This window comes from Musa acuminata, chromosome BXJ1-3, assembly GCF_036884655.1.
Source record: "Musa acuminata AAA Group cultivar baxijiao chromosome BXJ1-3, Cavendish_Baxijiao_AAA, whole genome shotgun sequence".
Classification (NCBI taxonomy): Eukaryota; Viridiplantae; Streptophyta; class Magnoliopsida; order Zingiberales; family Musaceae; genus Musa; species Musa acuminata.
In genome coordinates, this window is record NC_088329.1 from 35,485,264 (window position 1) to 35,509,879 (window position 24,616).

At 41.0% G+C, this 24,616-nt stretch overlaps 3 protein-coding genes across 7 annotated transcripts; 1 reads left to right on the forward strand and 2 right to left on the reverse strand.

Annotated features, from left to right (window-relative positions):
* Positions 1–303: 303 nt before the first annotated feature.
* LOC135625968 (tubby-like F-box protein 6) lies at positions 304–12,409 on the reverse strand. Its single transcript, XM_065131140.1, has 6 exons — positions 11,532–12,409; positions 10,841–10,928; positions 10,190–10,310; positions 9,376–9,555; positions 1,770–2,244; positions 304–646 (listed from the first exon to the last, which is right to left on the reverse strand). Exons 1-5 carry the CDS (start codon positions 11,883–11,885, stop codon positions 1,776–1,778), a joined length of 1,212 nt encoding a protein of 403 aa, XP_064987212.1. The 5' UTR covers positions 11,886–12,409; the 3' UTR covers positions 304–646; positions 1,770–1,775.
* A 3,075-nt stretch (positions 12,410–15,484) lies between these two features.
* Positions 15,485–18,685, reverse strand: LOC135584054 (protein IQ-DOMAIN 12-like). Of its 5 annotated transcripts, none has more exons than XM_065131169.1 (8): positions 18,215–18,668; positions 17,870–18,030; positions 17,556–17,731; positions 17,360–17,454; positions 16,997–17,278; positions 16,569–16,796; positions 16,358–16,489; positions 15,485–16,291 (listed from the first exon to the last, which is right to left on the reverse strand). In XM_065131169.1, exons 4-8 carry the CDS (start codon positions 17,432–17,434, stop codon positions 15,659–15,661), a joined length of 1,350 nt encoding a protein of 449 aa, XP_064987241.1. In that variant the 5' UTR covers positions 17,435–17,454; positions 17,556–17,731; positions 17,870–18,030; positions 18,215–18,668; the 3' UTR covers positions 15,485–15,658. The 5 variants fall into 5 exon arrangements, with proteins under 5 accessions (XP_064987241.1, XP_009392665.2, XP_009392666.2 ...); XM_009394390.3 differs by having other exon boundaries at positions 17,546–17,731; XM_009394391.3 differs by lacking the exon at positions 17,870–18,030 and having other exon boundaries at positions 17,546–17,731.
* A 564-nt stretch (positions 18,686–19,249) lies between these two features.
* LOC135637370 (uncharacterized) lies at positions 19,250–22,351 on the forward strand. Its single transcript, XM_065150085.1, has 9 exons — positions 19,250–19,378; positions 19,466–19,557; positions 19,647–19,716; positions 19,815–19,872; positions 19,969–20,030; positions 20,416–20,648; positions 20,772–20,805; positions 20,890–21,015; positions 21,862–22,351. The coding sequence occupies exons 2-9, from the start codon at positions 19,510–19,512 to the stop codon at positions 22,044–22,046; spliced, it is 816 nt and encodes a 271-aa protein (XP_065006157.1). The 5' UTR covers positions 19,250–19,378; positions 19,466–19,509; the 3' UTR covers positions 22,047–22,351.
* The last annotated feature ends 2,265 nt before the right edge of the window (positions 22,352–24,616 follow it).

Genomic DNA, 24,616 nt, shown 5'->3' on the forward strand with positions numbered 1-24,616 from the left:
TAGTGGAAGAGACTTGGAAGGAGATCTGGTCAATTGGTTTTAAGGCCTCAACTTGAGGAGACCATACGATGCCCCTGTGCATCTTCATGCTAGAGCTCAGTTGATTTTTTTTTTCCCCTCTTTCCAAATTTGATCTTGATAGAACTTACTTTGTTGCAGGTTGGAAAATAGAGATCTTAGAAATGAAGAAAGAGAACCTCCAGAAAACCAGTGTCCCACATTGCATGCATCTCTTTCTCCCACTGTTGATGTGCAACTTGTTCAACTTGAAGCAATTGGTGCATGTTCACATGGATACTGGTCTTGAGCAACTGACTTAGTGATAGCATAGATTTTGGAGAATTACATTACTTTCAACCAAGGTGGAAAAATGGTACCCTCATAGGAGGAAAAACAACAGGATCATACCACCTTATAAAAAAGTTAGCTGGTATCTGAATTGCTGTAGGAGCTTCTAAAGACTTTCAAGTTTTTAACCACAAGAGGCAAGTGCTACACGACCAGGAAGGCTTTTGGAGGTTTACCTGCCATAGCAGAGCTTGGGTTAATCAACTTAAACTGGTAATCATGGCCGCAAATGATAGATACTTCATTGCTGAATTCTAGTGAAGAAGCACCAACGGAACAAATGGATTAATGCAGGTCTCTGCAACAAAAGGAAGAGCCAAAAGATTACACTCAGTTTAGAATTTAAGCCAACCTAAAATGACAGATTACACTACTAAGTACAAGCCAATGAAACCAGAGAATTCTTATAGCAGCATTCACCACATTTCAACAAATATACACCATTAATTCCAACACAACCAGCAGATGACCTACAAATCAGTTGGGGCACAAGCAAGATCTGAGCATGCTATTGGAACAGTTACTTGCACTGGCATCAGATTGCTATTCAAGAGATTGATACCAATCAAACTGCTATTTCTACTATGCACTATTAAAATTACACCAATGCCCTGCTTTTTCTCCAAAGCTTTGCTCAGATGGTCATCACCTAAAACAATTGAGGTTTCTTTTCCAGATAAAACACATCTAAAACTAACATATCATAAAATGAACAATTTCACCTTTTTATTTTTTTCTCTTTTGGTAGAAAAGCAAGTTATTATGAAACCAATGCTATATGACACTCCAACCTTCTTCAGCAAAATTTTGCTAACTTGTTCTCTTGTTAGTGTAATGCACCATTTGTACAACCAATGAGTATCAAGTCTGGTGAGGGAACAGAAACAATTAATTGTGACTCTCAATCACAATCAACTTAGGTTGTACCTTAGACGTCAAGGTACTTCAACTAATATATGTGCATTTAGCTGTTCAATGTTATGTCAACAGATAAAACGCTACATGAAAAGACAATTAATCTACACTTTCAACAGGTAAGAGACAGATCATGGATGTGAAGGAAAGGTAGTTGTTGTTCATCCGCATCATGATTTTGGCCACTGGGCTTTCAACTAATAAATAAAGGTACGATAAATTAATCAGCTATTTCAGAATACAGCCCTAGTTTTCATTTTCAATGTATCCAAAAAATCATGGAGATGCCATCAAGCAAGAGGAAGCACTTCAAGATAACTAGCTAAGCAAATGACTAGGATGATCCACAAACCAAACATACGAATGCCATAACACAAATGACATCTTGATATTCTTCTTGATTACCAAAGGCTCAAGTTATTCAGGCTAAGACTTAAATAACAAGCATAACAACATTTACTCATTGCAACAAAGTCAAAATAAGTCAGCAGGAAACATGGTCACACCTGGTTTTATTCACAAGCTATTTTGGTGTCAAAGCTACTGAGGCAGATAGCAAATGCCTGAAATGCTGATATTGGATAGCTATAGTCCATCGTGAACAAATCCTTCCCCACCTTGCCAAACTGGAGAATTACCTTCTCTTGCTCTTGGCTGACTGATCCAATCTCGTCAGAAGCTACCAGCTGAAAGTTCTTAACTGATGCGACAGTTACCCGTCCCCTGAAATTCAGGCACCAGCACTGAAGCTGTGCATGCCACCTTGGATTTTTGTTCTTCAAAACCAACTTTTCCTCATTCAAGCCAGAAAATGATCCCGACAAACATTCTATCCGTGATGACTTAGATCTGAAGAATGGTACAGACGCAAAAGAATCAAGGCTGGCATGCAGAAACTCTATCTGAGTTGGAGCCACCCCTCCTGGTTTAATTGCAGAAGCAGGTATTGAATCCATGACACAGTGCATTCTTCGAGGACCTCTGGTATTTAATTAATAATTATAAATCAAATAAATATTCGATCTTTTACAAAGAGTATATATATTACAACAAAATTGCAGTAAGTTGGAGATAGAACTAGAGTAAAAATTAGATAAAAGCCCATGTACAAGATCTAGTCAATCCAACTATTACAAGGAGGATGAAGGAGAAAATAAGGCTAGTTTAAGAAGATAAACGAATATAGTGACCTGAGGATTTTTAGAAAGTTAAAGAGCCTAGTAGCATGAAACGTCATATAGCTTCAGAATCAAAAGAACAAGGTGCTGACAAATGTGGCCGCATGAACACCACATGCCATGCCAATCTTAGCAGCTCCAACAGTTTTATCAAAAATATACCTCAAGCGTGTAGGTAGAAACACACAGATTATTTGCGGTCAAAACTTCCTAATAATTTCATTCTAGAAACTTAAGGATGGATACATGGATAATCTTCAGTTGATACTAGTATACTAATAATTTCATTCATTTCATTGCATGGGTACAATACTAGGACCATTTTGGCACATAACGATTATGCTTCACATCAGCGGGAACACCGATGTGCTGGCCAACTTAGACCTTGACAGATTGTGCCATAGCAAATAACATGCCAATGACAATAACTGGCCGCACCACCACTTCAACAAATAGACTGGTTTAGGCAATATTCTATTTCACTACTTTGACATGCAACCCATAACTGCCACCACTATCATAGTCAGACCGGTGACTGTCCCTGCAATGCTTATTACGACCATGTCCCCCCACTCCGAATATGGCCTGACTGTTTGCAACAATATAAAAAAGGCATCTCCAATGCATGTAAATAGGGGATAAGTCTCTGATTCTATTCTGAATACTCTCTCCAAACTTTTTCTTTCAAGCTTCCCACTTCAGATTCCAACTTGTGTGATGGAGGTGGACCCTCCTGAGGACATTCTTAATGATTTGTCTAAATGTCTTGGTATGTTAAAGCCTTTGTGACCAAAACCTTGAACCCTATAAGAGAAAGTCCACGTCACTTTCTCTTATTAATTGATAGAACAACCAAAACAACCCTATTAGAATGAGAATTGGCCAAGGCATATGTGTGATGCATGCCAATGTTTTCTAGCATGATACATTTTAACCTGTTATCAACAAACTATTCTAAACTTGCAATCCTAAAAGGACATTGCTTTCACATGTAAGTAACATTGAATCTCCTGTACAATTTTTTTTTTATCATAATATCTATTTTGATGTGTGTTTAGTTAAATTTGTTTATAGTGAGAAATTAAGCATAAATTTGATCTTGGATCTCCAGAATATTTGAAATTAGATATGTATGATAATTTTCATTTTAAAGCAGGAAAATACATTGACTTGGATTTTCGTGATGTGTCAAAGTCCCAATTGTTACAGTACCATGAATAGACTTTTAAGAACTACAAAAAACTGAATGTAACCGTTGCCAAAGAAATTGTCCATGCAAACTTAAATTTGAAGTCTAATGTTTGTATCACAATATCCATTAACTTTAATAATTAGTTCACAAACTAAAATTAATTTCTGCATGAAGGTAAGCATGAACATACAAGATCAAGCTTATTGGAGGCATTTATGTTATCTTCTACCAAAACTATAAGCCACTTTTAATTTTACTTTTGGTGCAATTTGCAGTAACAGGAAAGACCAAAGAATCTATGCACCAAAATGTATTCTATAAGTATTCTTGATTCCATTAATCTATAGCGTAAGCCCAAACTTCCAAAATCCAGTCTTAAACATTCCAAAAGGTAACTCAAAATTGGGGGCCAAAACTGAAACAAAAAGTCATATTTCCAACCAAATATTAAAATTTCAATTCGGTAATGGTACTGGTTGGCAACCGGACTGGTATAGTACCAGTATTATACAGTGTACTAAGAGTAGGTACCAGTTGATTTGGGCCAGACGAAACACTGCTTAAGCAGAGAGAAAAAAAACAGAGAGAGAGGAGGTGCAGCAGCAGCAGGACAAGAGAAAAAAGTAGCCGAAGAAGATGAGATAGAAAAAGAAAAGGAATGCGAACTGTCACGGACTTAGCTGGTTTTGCCTAAGTCGTGCGGCACCCTTGCGAGTCCGTCCGCAAAGGTAGGCCTCCCCGAAGCCTCTCATTGTCCCTTAGGACCACCAAAAGAGAGAACGGGTTAGAGAGAACGCCTCAAACGGGATCCACAAGCAAACATCTCCGAAAAACACTTCATAGACAATACAAATTACAAACAGACTTTACAAGCTCTGAACAGTGGCACAACAAAGGGTAAAATGGTCCATTACAGACCGAAAATCTCTCGCACGTGTCCACATGACACAACCTTTATTTACAAGCCTAAAGAGGCCACCAACCCAACTAAAATAGGACTATTAAGCCTTCGGCCGCCCCTTTACATGTTGTACAAGGTATGAACATGCCAAAAGACACGGACATACATAAGCATTATATCAAACACCTTGTTTAGAAGTTTGTCCGTGACATTCTCCCCCACTTATTCCTTCGACGTCCTCGTTGAAGCCTTTGTCGACACTGCAACTCCTCGTCTTTGCTGAGTCTTTAATCTTCTGCTCCAGCTACAATGCGCCTCTTGGCTCCTAGCTGTTCTCCACTGCTGTTTTTGAGTAGTCGAACCTTTGATCCGCCATGCTGCTTCAACTCACCAATGACTCTAACTCTGGTGTGGGGTCGGTTGAGTTGTGTTGATCCTTGTTGATTCCTGCGGATCCCCCAAATGAAGGAAAAGACCATCCTTACTGCGCTAGTCTCTCGAATTTCTCATGCTGCTAGAACTGGTTGGATGCTTGTTGGAGCTTTAACGAGCATCATCTCGCAAACTTCTGAAGTTTTGGGTCCTTCCTCCACAAAATCTGCTCATTGACTCTTCTTTCACTTAGTTGTCACATCCAAGTAGGTTCGCATCACTTCCGCTTTCGATTGGCATTTCGTTAGGAAATGAAGCGGACAATCTACTCTCAGTAGCACTGATCACCGTTGGTGAGGATTTGACAACTATTGTCTTCCATTATCTTCGAAGGGTCTTTGAACTTGTGCAGAGCTCCTCTGCTGGATAGCTAAGAGAATTGGGGTACTCGGTTTCGCCCATTCTCTTAAGGGTTGAGAAGGCAAAAGTTACTTGACTTCGCCCGCCTCCTCAAGGTTGTACTTCATGCATCGAGCTGGTTACTGGCCTTCGCCTGCTCTTTGCTCACACTTCTGAAGCACTTGAAGTGTTTGCACTCCTTGCGTTGAGTTAGTTACTGTGATTCACCTTCTCAATGCCATTGAACTTCTGGAATGCAGGAAGTTTTCATCCCAACTTGGAGTAATTCTCTCATAGGTTTGGTCGCGTCTGGGATTGTACCGTCTTCTCCATCAACCCTGCCGCCTATTCCTCTGAGTAGCAAATGTATAGCACCGCGTACTGCCTGCTTCGTTCCTTGGTTATGCACTCTTGCATGACCCGAAGTCCTTCACTTTCGGCTATCTTTGATGAGAAGCACATTGACACCGGTCTTACGAAGTTCTTCGGCCTCTGCCCTTCAGCCTTGTCTCGGTACTTGGAGATTGCCTCTGCATTCTCCACCTCCTCGGCCCCTTTCACGACCAAGCACTCTACCTCCATGAGAGCAAGGGATCAATGACTTTCACGGAAGTCCCGCCTCTGCGGTACCATGGCGCTGCCATGCCCATGGCCCTGCTATCCGTCGCCTCGCATCTACATCTTTTTTCTTCACAATCAATAGATATGTCTCCGTGACACTCCTCCGAGTTCACCTCCATTCTAACTGATTGCTTGACTTTGGGTAGCTAAGTCCCTCTGGACTCGTCGTTGCTTCCTCACCCCTTTCGACTCCCTGCTTCAACACCTTTGTGTTCTCCAAGCAGTCTGTTTGATCGAAGGAAAGACAGACTACAACTCCCATGCATGGCCTCTGCCATCACGTTGTAGGGTTTGCACTGCTTCTGTTCTCCTTAGCTTCATTGGTAGCAACGTTCGCTTACTCGACCTTGTCCTCTGACTTGCCAGGCTCCCTTAAGCGAATATGAGCTCTGGAGCAGTCCAACTCTCCAGCTGCTTCGATCATACCTTTGCATGATCAAGTTTCTCCCATGGAACTCACTGGTACTTGCATTCAAACTTTTCCCTTAGTGGAACCCAGCCCCCATATGCTGATGACCAAGGTTTTCATCCGATGCAAAATTCGATGCACGCACGGAAGACCCGCCTCTGCGGTACCATGGCCTTCACTCCTTGAATCCATAGCCCTTCTTGTCGTCGTGTTGTTCACCGAAGTGGAGCTCCCAGTAGCTCCCGATCATACCTCCATATGATCTAGTCCCTCCCGGGACTCAGTCGTGTGTATCACATTGCCACGAATTGTTCCACCACGATCCGCTGCACCATGTCGCCTCCTGGTGACATCTCCATTGCATTCTGATCCTTGTGGAATAAACTCGAATTGTGAACCCTCCATGTGTGGCCTCTGCCAATACATCGCAGGGTCTCCTCCACCTTCGATTTTGTTCGCTCCTTTGGCAATCGACCTTCATCCACCCACTCTTGGGTCACACCTAGATGAAGCACCGCTCTAGGACAGTCCGTCGCCTAGTAGCTCCCGAAGTCCACCGACTTCACTGTAATTTGTGCACCATTCTCTGGATCCTGGGCCTCTGCCCCTACCAGCACAATCTCCGCTGCGCACTGCTTCCTTCATGGCAACTTGAATGGCAACACTGTGGCATATTCTTCAAGAGTACCCGCCTCTGCGTCCTCTTGCCCCGTGCTAAGGCCTTTTGAACCTAACTTCGCCTCCGCAAATTGAGTCGCCTTAGTTCCTCCATCAAATGCTCCTCCGAGATAAGGTGCATGTGCCCAGAAGCTCCCTTCGTCTTTGGCACTATGCAAGATAAGTCTGCTCCGTTAGAAATATGGACCCATGGAACAACATGATCCTACTCTTGCCTCTGCAAGAGTTCATGTCCTTGACCTCTGTCTAAGAAAAGCACTGTGCCTCTGCTCCATGTTCCAACTTCTATGCTGGCTCCTTTCATGCGGCTTGGGTACTTCGCCAAGTTACACCCAAGTTGCTCTGCTCCTCGTTTTAGCATTGAGTCGATAGTGGCCCTCGCGCCCACCATTCCACGGGTCAGCCCTCCCTTGAGTCCGATCTCCACATCGACTCCAAGTGTGCCTTCATTTAAGTTGCTTTAGGTCGCTCCCCCACTTGATCTCGCAATGCATCCACCAATGCATTCTCTCAAGCGAGATCATGCGACGACTCCTCGCCACTTGCTCAGTCCATCGAGCTTCGTGGAGTTGTTGTTTGTTGAGGTACTCCTCCTCAACATGTGAGGTCCGTCTCACATGATTCTCCCTCTGGAGAGCCGGAACTTATCCCTCCTGGATAACTGTCCCATTGGAGCAACATCTCTCTTCGTTTCGGAGACCACCATCCCCTTGGACTACTCCGATCTGCTGAACAAACTGTGCATTGTTCTGCCTCCTGCAAACGCACTTGCTAGATTGCGACTCTCCGTCAATACAGCCCCCGCTGCACCCCTCAAGGCCTAGCAACATGCTGAACTCATTGCACACTTCAGCCTCCTACGGACGTATCCTTCACATGCCGAAGAGAAAGTTTTAATGCTCCATGGCGCCGAGTTTCGGTCGCCTTGGGATGGCCACGAACATTCCATCGTCCGCATACAAGCCCATGCATGAGTACCAAATTCTTCGAGTTAACAATTCCCCTCACCTCTGTGAGCTTTGCATAACTCTTTTGGTCATTGAGCAACTCATTCCACCTTGGATGGTCTCATCCTTTACCAAGCGCCTCGCTTGCCTTGAGCACCATCAAGTATAGTTGTCAACGTTGAGTCGTAGCTCAAACTCAGCCATCCCAACCTTTGTGCGCTCCACATTCTTCCAAGCTTGCCTGTTCTCGTGATGCCTCTTGCGCGAAGGGTTGGCCATTCCTCTGAATTCTAATCTCAGATGCCCGCTCCTCTGAGCGACTCCTTTTCCCTACATCTCCATACTCGTTTTCCCCCAAACGGTCGCGCGTGTGCTGACTGCCCTCAACGCAGCCCCGCTAGGTCCCCCACGTTTGCATGCTAAGTGTTTCTATGAGTGCTTGTCCCGCTCTGATACCATCTGTCACGGACTTAGCTGGTTTTGCCTAAGTCGTGCGGCACCCTTGCGAGTCTGTCCGCAAAAGTCAGCCTCCCCGAAGCCTCTCATTGTCCCTTAGGACCACCAAAAGAGAGAACGGGTTAGAGAGAACGCCTCAAACGGGATCCACAAGCAAACATCTTCGAAAAACACTTCATAAACAATGCAAATTACAAACAAACTTTACAAGCTCTGAACAGTGGCACAACAAAGGGTAAAATGGTCCATTACAGACCGAAAATCTCTCGCATGTGTCCACATGACACAACCTTTATTTACAAGCTTAAAGAGGCCACCAACCCAACTAAAATGGGACTATTAAGCCTTCGGCCGCCCCTTTACATGTTGTACAAGGCATGAACATACCAAAAGACACGGACATACATAAGCATTACATCAAACACCTTGTTTAGAAGTTTGTCCATGACAGAACGACACCAATAAAAGAGCTTGTTAGCAATCAGCTTACTACTAGGTCAGCCTCGTGCGGTAAGGATACCAGGATGTAAACTCAGTTTCAGAATATATTGCATAAAATCACCCATGTATGAGTCATCTGTGGGACAGTAAAAATCTAAAAACTAATCCATACCAACTGGTGCGGTCCATTTTTAAAATCTTGTTTCCAACCTTTATGGATACTAAACTTATCTTTCAACACTCCTACATTGAACACTTATGGTCAGATCAACAAGGACGAAAGAGAGGTTTGGATGATCAGAAGTGCAATATAGCCGTTTATAAACATTTGCACAGAGTATAATTATCACTGGGGTAGGATTTATGAGACAAACAATAAAAAAAAATAACACAAGAATTAAAGAAATTACTGCACTAAGATACAAAAGATTAGTTTCTAAATGGTTGTCAATATGCTATCACCTTGTTTTAACAATGCAAAGGTCAACAAACAATTTATATAAGTTGACAATATTTACCTCGAACCCGACACATTCAACTCATAAGCAATGTGGGCAACAGGGTAGTTTCCAGCAAGAACCTTGGGAGAGATTTGTTCAGAACCACCTCCGCGAGTGGAATGACTTCTCGATATCATAGCTCCAGCATGAGGTGGCTGAGCATCATAGATGGTGAATTTGGTTCCCAGAAAATTAGATCTGCATGAAACAGGAACTATGATGAGAATACAAGAAACTCACTTATACAAATTAAAATGAAGCAACGGCCAATAGTAGATAATTTCATGGAATGAAGTTCATATAAGTACATGCAAATGTAATGAAGTGAAAGATATATATAAGCTGCAGCTCATGACAAGGTAAGGAATTCATCAATTGTATCTAGCATATTCATAAATGTAGAGCCTGTACGGAAACCTTATCAGCACAGTTTCTAAAATGGAAAGCATCTGTAAAAACATCAATGCTCTAACAGATGAAAACTGTGAGCTTTTGCAAATGTCAAATTTCAGTGGACTAGGAATTGGGAAATCAATTCAAAATAATGCTTTGGGTTCAGGAATGCAACTTTAAGCATTTAATGCAGATGACCAAACTAAACTAATCTGGTTCTGTCCAAGTTATACTAACAATTGTTAATTTAGATTAACCATTCAGGAAGAGAATATAAGTTAGACCAATGTGACACATGATGAAGCAACCCAAAGTACAATCATGGTTCCATGATTTTCATAACCATCACCCTAGTATTTCTATGCAACTATTTGCACTTCCACAAATCTAGCACTTTAATCTTCACATGAACCAATGGAATACACTATTTGACCATCACCTCAGTTTCCCGATATATGTAGCACTCGTCCTTGACATATCATCTGTACCAAGGGAGATGAGATAGTCGGTGCATGTAGGACGCCGACATTTTCGTGCAGCAAGCAGGAATTTTCCATCATCTGTCAATGTTGTTAAATGTTGAGTTTATAAGTGATAACTGAATAAAAAAATAAATGCAGACAAAGGAAAATCTGAACATAACTTAAACAAGAACAAAAAAAGGTTGCTTATTTCAGGAATTTTACAACAAACAAAACATTGTAAATTTGATTTCTTCTTCACAACAATGCCAGTACATCAGTGAGTAAAAGAAAGCAGGCATATCTAAATATCCATATGTTTCTAAACTTGGTCCATTGAAAAATCATAAATAGATCAATTTTTATGGTCAATTTTTGCTGTTGATGAAATAAGACTAATTTCATAATTATAAAAACCTACTTAATTGGTGATACAATTAGAATCCATTGACAGTTAATAGAAGTTAATCTGACGGGAATATCTTGGTAAAATTAAAAAATTGCATGTAGCAAAAGTTGCTGAATAGAAATTTGCAGAATATTTAACAAAAAAAGGGCAGCTCCCGCAAAATCTCCAAATATCAAAATTTCAAAAAAGGATACTAGGATATAAGATGAGAAAATCTTACCTTCATTAAGACCAAGGTAAAGATGGTAAGTTTGTGTGCTTCGGTTCCGCCTTATGAAACATTGGAGAGGAAAATCCCTTGGGCCCGGCTGCATATTGTAGATAATAAATTTTGTGGACAATGTGATGAAATATAAGAGAAGTCAGATGGATATGTTTACCAAGGTAATGTCACCAGCATGATATTACAAATATTTGCTGGATCACATAAAAATTAAAACAGCATGTAAATCCATTTGGAAAAGTTGCAAATCAAGACAAGCAAAGGTAATGTGCATCATAAAGTTAGTGTCTATCAAGATCCCAGTTCTTAAAGAATGAAGAAAGAAGATAGACTTCTTCATGGGAAACAGAAGAAAATCATTTGGGAAGTCTCCACAGACTATGGCTCAACCACCCACCACTCCTAAATCCAAGTTGCAGTAAGCAACATGACAGAAGTAATACTAAAATGTCAAGAGAGAAACAAATGACACCAAATATTAAACATTGCATTATCACTGATCACATAAACCAGTAATTTTCTTTAAGAAAATCGAAATTCTTCCTAAAAAAAGGTCAAAAGGGCCTTATTTTTTTAGAGTTTAGAAACCTAAATTTTGACATCAACTATACTAAGACAAAGATTAGCGAAACAAAATTATAATTGAACAAGCTGATTTGATAGCCAAATAAGTAGTTCTCGTTTATACCTGCTTCAAGGAGATAGGAAAGGTTAGCTTGCCCGACACCTCAGGCGTCTTCACGATCTCCTTCATCGTGTCCCTCCAACTCCGGCACACCCCAGCACAGGCCACCACGTCCTTCCGCTGCGGCCACCAGCCCTCGGCCTCCTCGATCCTCATCAGCACATCCCTCAGCAGTTCCGGGGGCATGTTCGCCCAGCAGCTCTGACTCAGCGCATCCACCGGCGGCGGCCCGAGGGCATCATGCACCGTCCGCCGCGACGTTGACCTCAGCCCATACCCCAGCTTCACCTCCAACCCCTTCCTCGAGATGCTCCCCAATTCATCCCTCATATCCTGAATTATGCTCTTGAACGACATCGGGCGCCACCAAAATCTTCCAACAAGCCACTAACCTTCTCTCGAAACCGATCCAATCTCGGCATCCGACAGTAGATCTCCGGATCCAGCATGAGAAGTCATCGCAGCTGCCGCCCCACAACTTAGCGAGCGACAACAACAGATCGATAGGACCTTAATCCGTAAGAAACCAGAAATCTTCACGCAAAACAAGGGCCGAAAGCAACCATCGTCACCGACATCATCGTCGTCATCATTGTCCCTTCAAAGCTCCGATTGACACACAACAACAGTAAAAAAAAGAAAAAGGAAGAACCCGAACCGAATCCTGGAATTTGTTCCTTCAAAGCACCAATTTCGACGAGAAATTGGGGATCCGTAGGAGAAATCCGCGCAAGGAAGGAAGGAAGGCGAGGGGAAGACAGAGAGAAGTAGGTGAAGGGAGACAATTATTTCAACGATGATTGAAGGAATTAGGGTTTGTTGTCTTGTGGAGGACAAGGTCGGGTTAATCGTGCCGTTCCTGTCTCACCCTGCTTTCACCAATGATTCCCTGTTTGGGAGTAGAGAACTGTCACAACGGAATAATTAGTAATTAATTATCCTGCTCTAATTATTTGCGTCAGTCCTCAGAGGAATAACGATGGGGCCCCCAAACGAGATAATGGCCCCACCAATACAAGCTGTTCCGTTCAATTTACCTTAATACATCTATAAATAATATTGATTGATGCCTCTCCCAAAATAAAATAAATTAATTATTTTTATTATATTAAATAATAAATTTTTGATGACTAAGATTTTCCTATTTCATTGAGACATTAGGGTTGATTTAGTTTGATATACACGTCATTTGATATAATATTTTTTAAAAAAAAATAAGATAATAAAAACTACATTAATGACTTCATTATTTATCACAATTTTTTTTTGTTTTTAGTTTCTTCTGATATTTTAAAGAATTGTGTTGGTCATATCTCGTTCATTTTATAATATATAAATAATATTTGGAAAGGACCACAACATTTATTGAACAAAATGATTCTAAATTATTTTGAAACACATAAAGGATGGAAATAGAAAGGCAATTAATTGGTGTAGGGCTACACAACCAAGCTTGGAATGTGAGAACATTATGATGTGCATGAAAAGAATGGAATGGGTCACTCCAAAATCACTTTGATGTGTAGCTCAAGTTTCCTTCTTTCCCCATATCGCCATGTTCTTTTATTATTATTATTATTATTATTATTATTATTATTATTATTATTATTATTATTATTATTATTATTATTATTATTATTATTATTATTATAGGTGAATTTTTGCAAAATATCTCTTTTGGGTTTTCCCCAATAAGTGTTCCTGATTTTTCAAAATTATCAAATAGTACCTTTATTTTTTTGTATTATTTAGAATATTTTTATTTAATAATTAGCCATTTACCATTCTCTCTCTCTCTCTCTCTCTCTCTCTCTCTTTTAACAACGTATTTATTGTAAATACTATAACGTACTATAAAAATATTGCAACACAGTATTTTTATACTTTGGTAGAGTGTTTCTAAACGATATTATAATATTTTCAATAATATCAAAATATTTTCAACATAATATTTTTATACTAGTGTTTTTATGATATTATAAAAAACACGATAATACAGTATAAAAATATTATAATTTAATCGGTACATAAGAAAAGATATTTAAAAAGGATATATGATTGATGGGTAATTCTTTAAAAAATCAAAAAATATAGGATTTTCTTAGAAAATCGCTCAATATATATTACATATATAATATATAATATTTCATGAAACTAAAGATTTATTATTATTTTTTTTTGAATAAATTTTTTTTACTTAAAATATTTTTGAGTATACATACATACGTACGTACGTACATATGTAAATCTTTATCGGTAATTTTCAATGGATTTGGATATTATGCATGCATTTATTTTAGATATTATTGCTACAAGTTTCTTCATACTACTAACTTAAGTTAGAACTCCTGAATTGATGCCATCAATATTGGTGATAGTTTTCATTAAACCTTTATAAATTAACTTGAAGTTTTCTTCCACTCTCGACACATTAATGACTGTATAAATCACTCAAACTCTTATGTTAATTTAAGCTTTTTCTCATGTTCAATATCCAACTAAATGGTGTTTATATACATAACTAAATAATTCACCAATCAAACCTTTATACTAAACACAGTACATTTAAGTAATGTGAGGCATCAACTTAATTACTTTTTGTCTTCTTTAATTATAACCCTTCAAACACTTAGAAATATCAAAATATAGATAGAAATATTAATTATGAGATTATCTGTATTTCAAGGATAAGACTCATAGAGTCAAATTGATAGATTTTTTCTTTTCAGTTTGAAGTCTTATCCAATATATTTGAAGGTGTCAATCAGCTTAGACTATAAATACCTTGATAGTTTATTATAATATTATATATTCTATCTTTATCACTTATTTTTACATAATAATAATAATAATAATTTTAATGATTTATTAATATATAAGTATAGAATTATATCATTTGGTAATATAGAAAAAAAATTATGTAAGCAATATAAATTTCATACTCTGCATGCTCCAGTGGCCATCACTTGCAGGAACGCCACATGCTCCACTGCCCACCGGCGTCGCTGGCCTTTCTCGGTCGGATCTCACTCTTCAGCCCCAGCTCGCGATCTATCTGCTGACGTCCGATGTCAGCTTGCCTGGAATGGCCTTCTTCGGGAGCGAACCTTTCCACCCCATGCCGCCGACTCCACCGCTGAAGCATCCATCGGATCCTGCATGCTTCGTCGACCACGAAGGCGTGCCGGTGAATGGGCAGGCGGTGCGGTTCGCGGCCCGAATGCTCGAGCTCGACTCGCTAGGCCATGGCGGCGTCAAGATCAGCACGGCAGTCTCTCACACGGTTACGTTACCCTGAAGAGTCGTCACATCTGCCGGCCATTTCTCAAGGCCGTTGCCGGTGCCGCCAAGGAGATAGATCCCGCGGACGCCCACGGTGAAGCCATTCCAACTCTGCATCTGATCCTTCCCGGACGGCAAGAACCGGACCATATTTGGTGCTAACTCCATGAAACAGGTCAGCCAAAACACAGCGTGCTTGGCGTTCCCGGATGCCGGTCCGAAGGCGGAGCAGGCGGTGGTGATCAGTGGATTTGAGACGGAGAGGCCAAGGCTAAGTTTTAGCTCCACTCTGTACGCCATGAAGACTACCTGTGGAAACTTCGACCTCACTCTTCGGAGTTGGAAGTTGAAATGGCATTATATTGCTTCGAATAAAGAGTTACAGTGAAGATGCTGTCATCACACTCTTCTTTATGACTCATTAATGGTGAGTCTACGGTTGAGTAATCTTTATCATCTCCAATATTCTTTAGGAGTCTCTTACTCATCCAATTAGTGTTACTTGAGAGGCCTTCCATGAACAGCGTGCAAGCATAGGGAGTCGAGCAAGAGGGTTGCAGCAACAGAGTTCTGGAGTTCTTGCACAAAACAAAACCATTTTATTAATCGGTGAAACATAGATTTGTTTTCCACCACCAAAAAAAGAAGAGAAAAGGTTTAAGCGCAGAGAGACATATCAGTAAAGATCATATATATATCATGTATATGCATGCGGTAGCTGCCAAAATGTAGGAGCTGCAAACCCAAAACCAACACCGGCAAAAGAAGACTTCAAACAAGTTTCCCGCAAGAACTCCAACCCAAAATCACTGCTTTCGAGCTGCTTTATCTACACCCCTGTAGGCAGATCACCTGAAGGCGCCGTGCTGATCCCAGTTCGCAACTGGGCACTGGGAATCGAAGCTGAGATCGATGGAAGGCCTGTGAGACCTCACCGGAGCCGCTTGACCTTTCAGGCGCGGCGATCTCTGATGAGCCAATGGAGGTTTGCTGGACTTGCTGCTGAGGCTTATGTCGCTGACGACAGAATGGAATGGTGACAGTATCCTGTTTGAGTAGGGGGTGAACTGATCGAAGCAGACGTCGCCGACGCCCGCCCGCTGTTTCGGCGTGCTCATCGACCTGAACCGTGCCTTGGTGGATGCTGTGGATGCCATGTAGCTGGGGAAGGAAGGAGAGCTTGAGAAGGAGTCATCGTCTCTGACAGAGGTTGTTCTTGACCTGATGAATGACCTTCTGGCCAAGTCTCTCAGTTGAGCTTCCTCTGCTTTCTCCTTGTCCAAAACGAGTGAGTCCGGTACAGGGCTTGGCTGATCACGATAACCTTTCTCTGGGACTGGCAGGGGATTGATCTCCACGACATCTTTGTCCAGTGGTTGTGCCCCAACCCACTCTTCGAGCCACCTCCACCTGTTGTTCAGGTCATCAGCCTGCACTTCTTTGCCTGTTGGTGTCGATGGTCTCTGGGCATTCCTTCTCTCCTGATGGACCAGGAGAAGTCAGACATGGATGGATGACCACTGAACTGATCAGGAGAAAAGACGGACCTGATATGAAGAGGCATACTCCAAAGCTCTCAATCGCTTTACTGCAGCCTCTCTCCTGCTTCTGAGTATGGCATTGATCTCTTCCTTGGACAATATGCTGCTGTCCCATCTTCTCTCACTGTTCTTATGAAGCTTTGCAAGACGGAAAGTTACAGGAATTACTACCTCTATTGCCGGAAAAATTCACCGGGCGAGCAAATTAGGAACTTACTGTCAACTTCAGGTCATCTGATTCCTTGGGCCTGGCATGAACGATTTCTTTAAGTTCACAAGCTTGTTCTTCCGAAGCTCTCGATCTGCTAGCACAGGCCTTTGACTGAATCCTCATCAGTGACTGCAAACCCTGGAGAGTAAGACTGGTCTGACGCCTCACCGCTTGGCCACGAACAAGAGCCTGCAGCCTAACCAAGCCCTTCAATGCTCGCAAAGCTTTTCTTGCCTGCAAGAAATCATGTACTTTGTAAATCTCGATGATTTGTTTTCATCATAAAGCATGCATTTTTCAGATTGGAAGCTAAATCTATGAAAACCAAAAAGAGAAAAGATCAATATGACAGTCGAAAATCCTTCGGTATCCACCACAATTTTCGTGTAGAATGCTAGTAGGATCAAGCGAAGTGAAGCTGTGTGTGAACTTACGAGGTGTCCACGAAAGGTAGCTTGAATCTTAATAGCTGCAGTTTCAAGTCTCTGATGGTAAGGTGGATTTCCGGTAAGGCGAACCACCTGAGCAGCAGCCTGAGCAGCAGCAACAGCGGCCTCAGCAGCTGCTGCAGTCGCGACTGCAACCGCCATTGCGTGCTTGCTCTGCTCCTCTTCTGCTTCCTTGAGTGATCTCGCGTTCATCGTTGATGGAACTGGAAGGGCCGGCGAGCATTTGGACTTGAGCCTTAAGACCAGCCATCTCCTTCTCCTCTCCTTCTGCAATAGGGTAAACATAAGGTGACGATCTAATATCTCATCTAATATATATACGTAAAGCTTACGATGCAGAGCTCTGACCTTTTCTGTCTTTGCATTAGAATCGGAGACAAAGAATCTCTTCACTCGATCAAACCAACTTTTCCTCCTTGCCATAAGATAATTGTCACAAAATCCTGAATTTTACAGTCGATTTTAGTTATTTTCTATGATCTAAGTATGACAAAACCAAAGATCAGCCTAAATTTGCAGGTATATGTTCTCGACCATCGACAACCATTAAGATCGATATGCTGCTGCCTGTGTCGATCTTAATTCTCTAAGAAGAAAGATGTTCTTAGATGCTGTGTTGATGAACAGCAGCTTCACTCTGGTCACTACTCGAGATCAGTGGCTGAGCAGATGAAGATGAAACTTTGGCACAAATAGTTAATCGGATAGGATTCAATATGGCTGCCATCAAAAGACAGAATAGATGTGAATTGAGATCCTATGCAAAAAAAGAACATCTACCTAAAAGAACATGGAAGCTTGTTGCAGTATCAGAAAATTCGACAATAGTTCTGTAAGATAGGGAATAAGGATAATGACATGATTGTAATCATTCATTTGATTCTTTCTGCAATCATTGATTTCTTTTCAGCCACCCATGATCTTATACCAAGAACAGGGCTCATCATCATAGAGCTGATCCATGGAAAGCTATTGCTCTCCGCCGAATAGAAAGAGGAACAGATTAATGAGATCCATCCCTATGCATCAAACGTAAATCGTGAGAAAAATCGCCAATACTTTCCTCACTCAAACAAAAAGCAAAATCTAAACAGAGAATAACCCGGTCAAAGTTCATTGATCCAATTAGCATCAGACAAACTCAACTGACGCTTCAAGATGTTCTTCTACACTGATCTAATCCACACAAAAACAATTGCTTACCGATCAGTTCTTCAGTGATATTTTGGGAGCTGAACTCAGAGACTCCATTAACAACCAGATCCAGCGTTTCACGAAGGAGAAACAAACCATGGCTCTCTTTAGCTCTCGGCCTCTCTTCTTCTACCTCCACTGGCGTTTGCTAGGGCCTTCTTCCTGTTGGATCCATGCAGTAGGTGGCAAAAAGGAAGAGGAAAGGACTGTCCACAAAAAGCCAGACTGTTTCCACAGGTCTGCATGTTATTGCCACACTACCACAACTCCAGTCTCTCACTTACCCCAACCACCCAAAGGTCACTCCATGCTTGCTGTCAAAGACTCAAAAGTCTTGGGAAGTCGATCTCGAGAAAACTGGTCGAACGCAGTTGCTGCTTGCAGAAGCTCGTCATGTGCTCCATTGATGTCCATCGCAGACGAGACGGGCGTCGCTTAGCACGAGAACGAGACCTGGCGAGGTGCAGTGGTTGATGCCCGCAGTGCGACCGCGTGGGTCCGTCACACCTGTCTCTGCGGTGTCTACAGCCTATATTCCCATAGTTTTCACCCACCCTTCAGAACTACCAGTGGAAGTATAATCTCCATGCATGTCTCTTCTCCATGAAAACAAGTGGGTTTGTAGTACTCCAATGATGGAAGCCGATCCAAAGACAAGGTGACCTGGAAAGTGGATGCCTGTACTGCCACCGCTTCAATAATGCCCGTCCTCACTGTTTGCTGCTGATCACAGATGATGCTGGTTTTGTCATCGAACAACAGTAAAAAGGATGCTGAGCAGTGTTGCTCGGTGTTTTCAGGTCAACGAAGAAGTAATAAGGGGGATAAGTGGGGGTTACGTCGTCACCCTCATGATATCGTTTCATGGCGATGCACGTGGTTCCACCCAAGAATGTGTCGGCTATCATGGCGGCTACATGTTGCATTGACGACCTCTCGAGAACATGTGGGCCGAGACGTGACTCATGTCTCCATTCGGACTACACATTGGGTCTGAGCATGCATTTGCTTTCGAACCACATTTGAATGTTGTTCGATTCGATTGCAACGTTATTGGGCCGTACATGGGCCGAGCCGGTAGGAGACGATCGATGACTTTTTGATCTAAATATCTCCGCTCCGATCGTCTTCCCGCTCATGTTTGATTGTCCACTTTCTCCATCGCCGCTTCCCGTTTGCCCCCAAAACCCTACCTTTAATTGGTCTCAGATTCGATGCTGTTTTGGCATCTGATATCGGTTTCTCCCACCTTTATCTCAGGTACGAAGTCTTAGGCGCTTAGGAATTTTGATTTCGGGGGGTGGATGGAGTCGCTCAACACCAAACTGTTCGAAAAATACAAGAAATTGAAGGTGCTTCTTTTCCCATTCTCGCCTCTGTCTCGTTTGGGCGCTCAAGGATCTGGTTGTTCTTTTTTGTGATTTGAGCTCGCTCTTCTCAGAAAAGGAAGTTCTTTGAGGAGGAGGGGTGGAACGATACAAAAGATGCTGATCTGAGGAGTTATCAATCTGGTAGAGTTTTTAATGTTGCTGGGAACCCCTCGATCATATTTGCACAACGTTTTTTTACTAGAAATATTCGATGGGCTTGAAAATCGAGTTTCTTGCAGCTGTGGAGGACCTGATTGAAGAATTGAAGAATACCAATGAGCGGCTTCGTGCGAAATTGTAAGTTTTAATTGACTGATGACTTGAAGTAATTGGAGCAGTCTTACTTATCAGGAAAGTGAAGAAAGATTGAATTTTGTGCTACTCTGATTCCAGGTATTCCATTCAGGAGCAGTCTGCTGAATGCGAGAAGTTACTGCTTGAAGAGAGCAAGAAATGTAAGGAAAAAATGTGTCTTTATCTTTTTTATGAACTCAGATTCTTGTTGTTTTGCATTGATTTTTAGCCACGTAGATCAGGATAATTCTGGTACTTCAGAACTTCTTAGGGTGACTGATCCTGCATTGTAGCAACATCAAATAACATTAAATAATTTGTCGATGGATTTATTCTGTTTGATGGTTTTATTTTATTTTTGGGTGATTTCCTCATTTTCTCATGTTCTAGTCTGGACAATGTGGTCTTGTTTAGGACAAAAGTGATAAATTTAGGTTGTCATGTTCGAGCTTCTGTATGTGGTGCTATGATTGTGGCCTGGGAAGTTCTTAACTTTCCTTTGGAGTTTGACATTTATGACTGCAAAATGTTGATTTTTATCGGCAGCCAAGGAGCTCTCAGATGAAGTTGGAAGACTTCAGAATCGTTTAGCGGAGCAGAACGACATAAATGACAATTCATTGTTGACATCTCCTTGTCCAATACCTGGAATTAGTTTCACAGAGATGCCTAAAAGTTCATCAACACAGAAAACACCATACTTATGTGAGGAAAATGGGACTCAAAATCAAGAAGTAGTTTTCCTCACTGATGATAGCTATAAAGTGGAGAACAAGGTGGTGAGTGATTGATATTGGCTTACAACACTTTTCTCATCATGTTTATAAATGTTCCATCATCAAATGATTGATTTTGAAATCAAATTTCTGCATCTTTTCATTCCTCGGTTGGGATGTTGTCAGCCAGACTGCTGCAGAAAACACTTGGCCGGTTCAAGTATGTCTCGGAGTATATAACTTGCTATCAGTCTGCTTGTCCTTTCTGGAAGCATTTACCATAATTTTATTTAATTATTTGCAGGTGATGCTTCAGAAGATTTTAGCAATTGTGTATTCCAGACTCTTACAAATTTTTTAGTCGGAATGGATTTCTCTGTCGATAACCAAGCTGAAAGTCTTCGTCTTTTGGTTGTTCACAAAAGGAGTGGTAAATTTTTGTATACCTAGTCAGATAATTTCTTTCTTTGATTTTACAAGTTTCCAGTTTATTTTTTTTATATATTGCTAATATCGATTCCCATATCGGTCTGATGCTATTTTTAGTGTCAGAGGTGATTGCTTTTGTCTCTTCATTTTACACTATTCTTTGCTTCAACAAATCAAAAAGTTCTTTCTTTCCATGGGTTTAATGGTAATTTACTAATAACTTTTTGTAACAACTCAAATTACATGAGTCATTAAAATTTACATGAAATAGAATATAATACTTTATGCCTCAAATTCCAATATTTTTATCTATTTATTAGACCTTGGTATGACTCACTTTAGATTATACTCTAGCTTCGATACCAAATTTTGTCGAATCAGTGTGTATGTTCATAAAACTCGCATCCAGCGATCAGAGTGTGTGTTCACATATAATAGCTCCAGAAGTTGAGGATGTAGTTCTCGAGCTAGCTAGAGATTGCCTAAGTTGGTAGATTGTAGCAGTGTTATTCTGCTTGTTATCTGACAGTGAGGATGTGATTATTTATGATGATGCCAATTAACATGGAAGTCATCAATGTGTTGCAGTCTGTTGTTAAAAAGCTTGCATTACCTGTTTACCATCAATCCTAGTGAGTGCATTCTTTATGATCTTTTATCTTTCTTTTTATGTATCTCAGTTATCTTCATCTCACCATGCTAAGTAAAATATATTATGAGGGTGTGGTTTCTACAAGTGATTTGTGCCCATTTAGTTCGAGTATTCTGAGACATCCAGAATCGAGAATATCTATTGCCCGTGGAGGTGAATTTTACTGATGCCATTACCTGTTTGTTCTGCTGGCAGGCTACAGTTTTAGCTTAACATGGATACAACATGAAGGTGGAGAAGGCGAGCTGATGTATCATGTTTCTTCGCTAGGGACACTAGAAAGGGTAGCTGTGGACTGGATGAAGGAGGACATGATGTTCAGCACAGCCATGTGTCATGTTTTCTTCAAGAGGGTATCGCGAGTCGTCGGACGCTGTTGATTGGATACCGTCGAGCCTGGCATCGGTAAAGAAAGCTTGTGTTCTAGCCACATTCCCGGTCTGATAGGGTTCCAATCCAAGACACCACCGTGGTTCAAAACTGGTGAAGGCTCAACAGGTTCTGTATCGGTGACCTCTTCAGCAACTCCACAAGACAGCTTGTCTTGTGAGAATGTACTGTCAAACGTGTTCATCCATATTTTTCTTGGCTTTGTGATCGTATTTATTAATTATCCTTCTGCTGTTGCTTCTGGATTCATCTTGTGATCTGTTCGGTTTGTAGATGAATGCCGTGTACTCTGTTCAACATCTCAGATTGAGCCATAGTTTGTTTACTTATGTTATATATAGCTAAGATGCATGATTTAGGAAGTTATAAATATAAAACTATATAAAATTGTTTGAGTGGACTGTTACATTTGGGGATGAGAAGTACAAAGCCACAGGTTGGGGTTGTAAATAATGGGAATACTTTTCACATTAATGTTAGTCAATTTTATCCAACATTTATCCTTAATTTTTTTAATTTCTAGCATATTATCCAAATAAGTGGTTATAATCGAAATTTAATTATAGGGCAAATTTCTTAAAAGGACCCCAAGTTTTTACTATTTTTTAGTAGGTGTCTTTTTTTTTGTTTATTTTTATGAAACATTATTTTTTTTCTTCTAAAAGATGATATAATCATTTTGATGATGAAACCAATCGATAAGTGTTTATGAATTGATTTGTGTTTTGAGTGACGCAGGATGCTTCGATCAGGATAAGACAATTACCGGAGAAACATGTTAAAAAATTGGACGTCGTGCTGAAGGATTGGTCGATGTATCGACAGAAGGCTTCGGGCCATAGATTTGGGCATCGAGCCAAGAAGAGCATATATTACGCCAAGGATATCAGAGTTACGGAGGTCAACTGGCCGATTGGGCAATAGGCCGCAAGAGAGGACGATGCGCCGAAGAATCGGATGAAGCGTCGATAAACCAATGACATGCCGGACGACATGATTCATGCTTAGTAATAATTGTCTAGATCGAAGTATGTTTTTATGTGTGCATGATTAACTACGATAGTAAGGCATGAAGCAAAATGAAGTCCTGGAGTCAAGAACGTAATTTCGTTGGGAGTTCGAGAGTTCGTTGAAAGTCCGAACGTTTGTCGAAAGTTCTGTCGAGAAGTCCTGGAGCTTGCCAGAGAAGCTCGTCGGAACTTACCAAAAAAGATCATCGTGAAGTCTAATAGCTTGCCGGGAGTCCGTTAGAACATTACCGAGATATCGTCGAAAGTTCGTCGGAAGATCATTGGAAGCTCGTTAGAAGAAATCGGACTTATTTTGCTTAGAATATGTCTTAGGAATCATAGTTAGCATATAATTGGAGTTGAGATTGGGAGATAATCTCATCAACTCTGTTAAGGGCTAATTGGGCCCGAAGTTGGGCTGGTTTGGGCCGGATTCAAGGCCCAACCAGGATACTGAAAGCCTGGCCGATGATGGCATCGCCTGGGAGACTCAGTCTCCTAGGTGGTATGGGTAGTGGTACCGCTAGAGCTCGTTCTTCGAGCTCTGTCAGGCGGTGATACCTCCCAATGTCAGGATGCCAAGCGGTGGTACCGCCCGTACCCGGGATGAGATGTTTTTAGGCTCCAAGTTTGAATCAACTTGAAGCCTATAAATACCCCTCTCATCCCTGATTAAAACACACAAATATTGAGAGTAAAAAGGAAAGAAACTCTATTGTAATCTTGTGTGAAACTCCTCTCAAAGTTCTTAGTGTTAGAATAGTTTGAGAGATGAGTGAGTGGGGGGTGTAAGGGTTATCTCCTAAACTCGGTAAAAGGAGAAAGAGCTATAAGAAGGAGGTTGATCTTCGCCTATTAAAGGAATATCGATATTGGATGCCGGTGGCCTCGACGGAAGAGGAATCGGTGGAGTGGATGTAGGTCACGACGACCGAACAACTATAAAATCGGCGTGTTCTTCTCTAGTTTGCATTTCTATATTTGAGCAATTTATTTTACTGCAAACCTCTTAAATTGCTTTACATCCACTACGCTCTTCCGTACATTTTCAAGTTATCTTTACGAAAACGCTTTCAAGTTAGTCTCTCTCCGAAATGATTTTCATCGAAATCAGTTTTTATCGTACGAACGTTTTTTGAACCCCCCTTAGTGCCGACTCTTTTCCTAACATCATCGACAATCACAAAAAAAAAAAAAAAAAAAAGAGAATTGAGGATAATAATAAATATGATGACGGGGAATAAAAAGTAATCTCCCTTTCACATTAACTTCCTATCGAATATCACGAAGGGAATGAGAAGTGAGGACAATAATAAATATAACGATGGAGAGTAAAAAGTCAAACGAAAATGAGAAAGAGACAAGAACAATGAGACGAAAACGAAAAGCCACATGCCACAACCATGATTGAACAATGGAGCGAAGACAATCAAAGTCAAGAGTAAATTTATCTTTTAGGAAATAATAAATGCTTTGTGGGAATAAATCAAAATGAGAACTTAAAAAATTAGAACTTTAAATTTGTTTAATTTACCCTTAATTATATACAA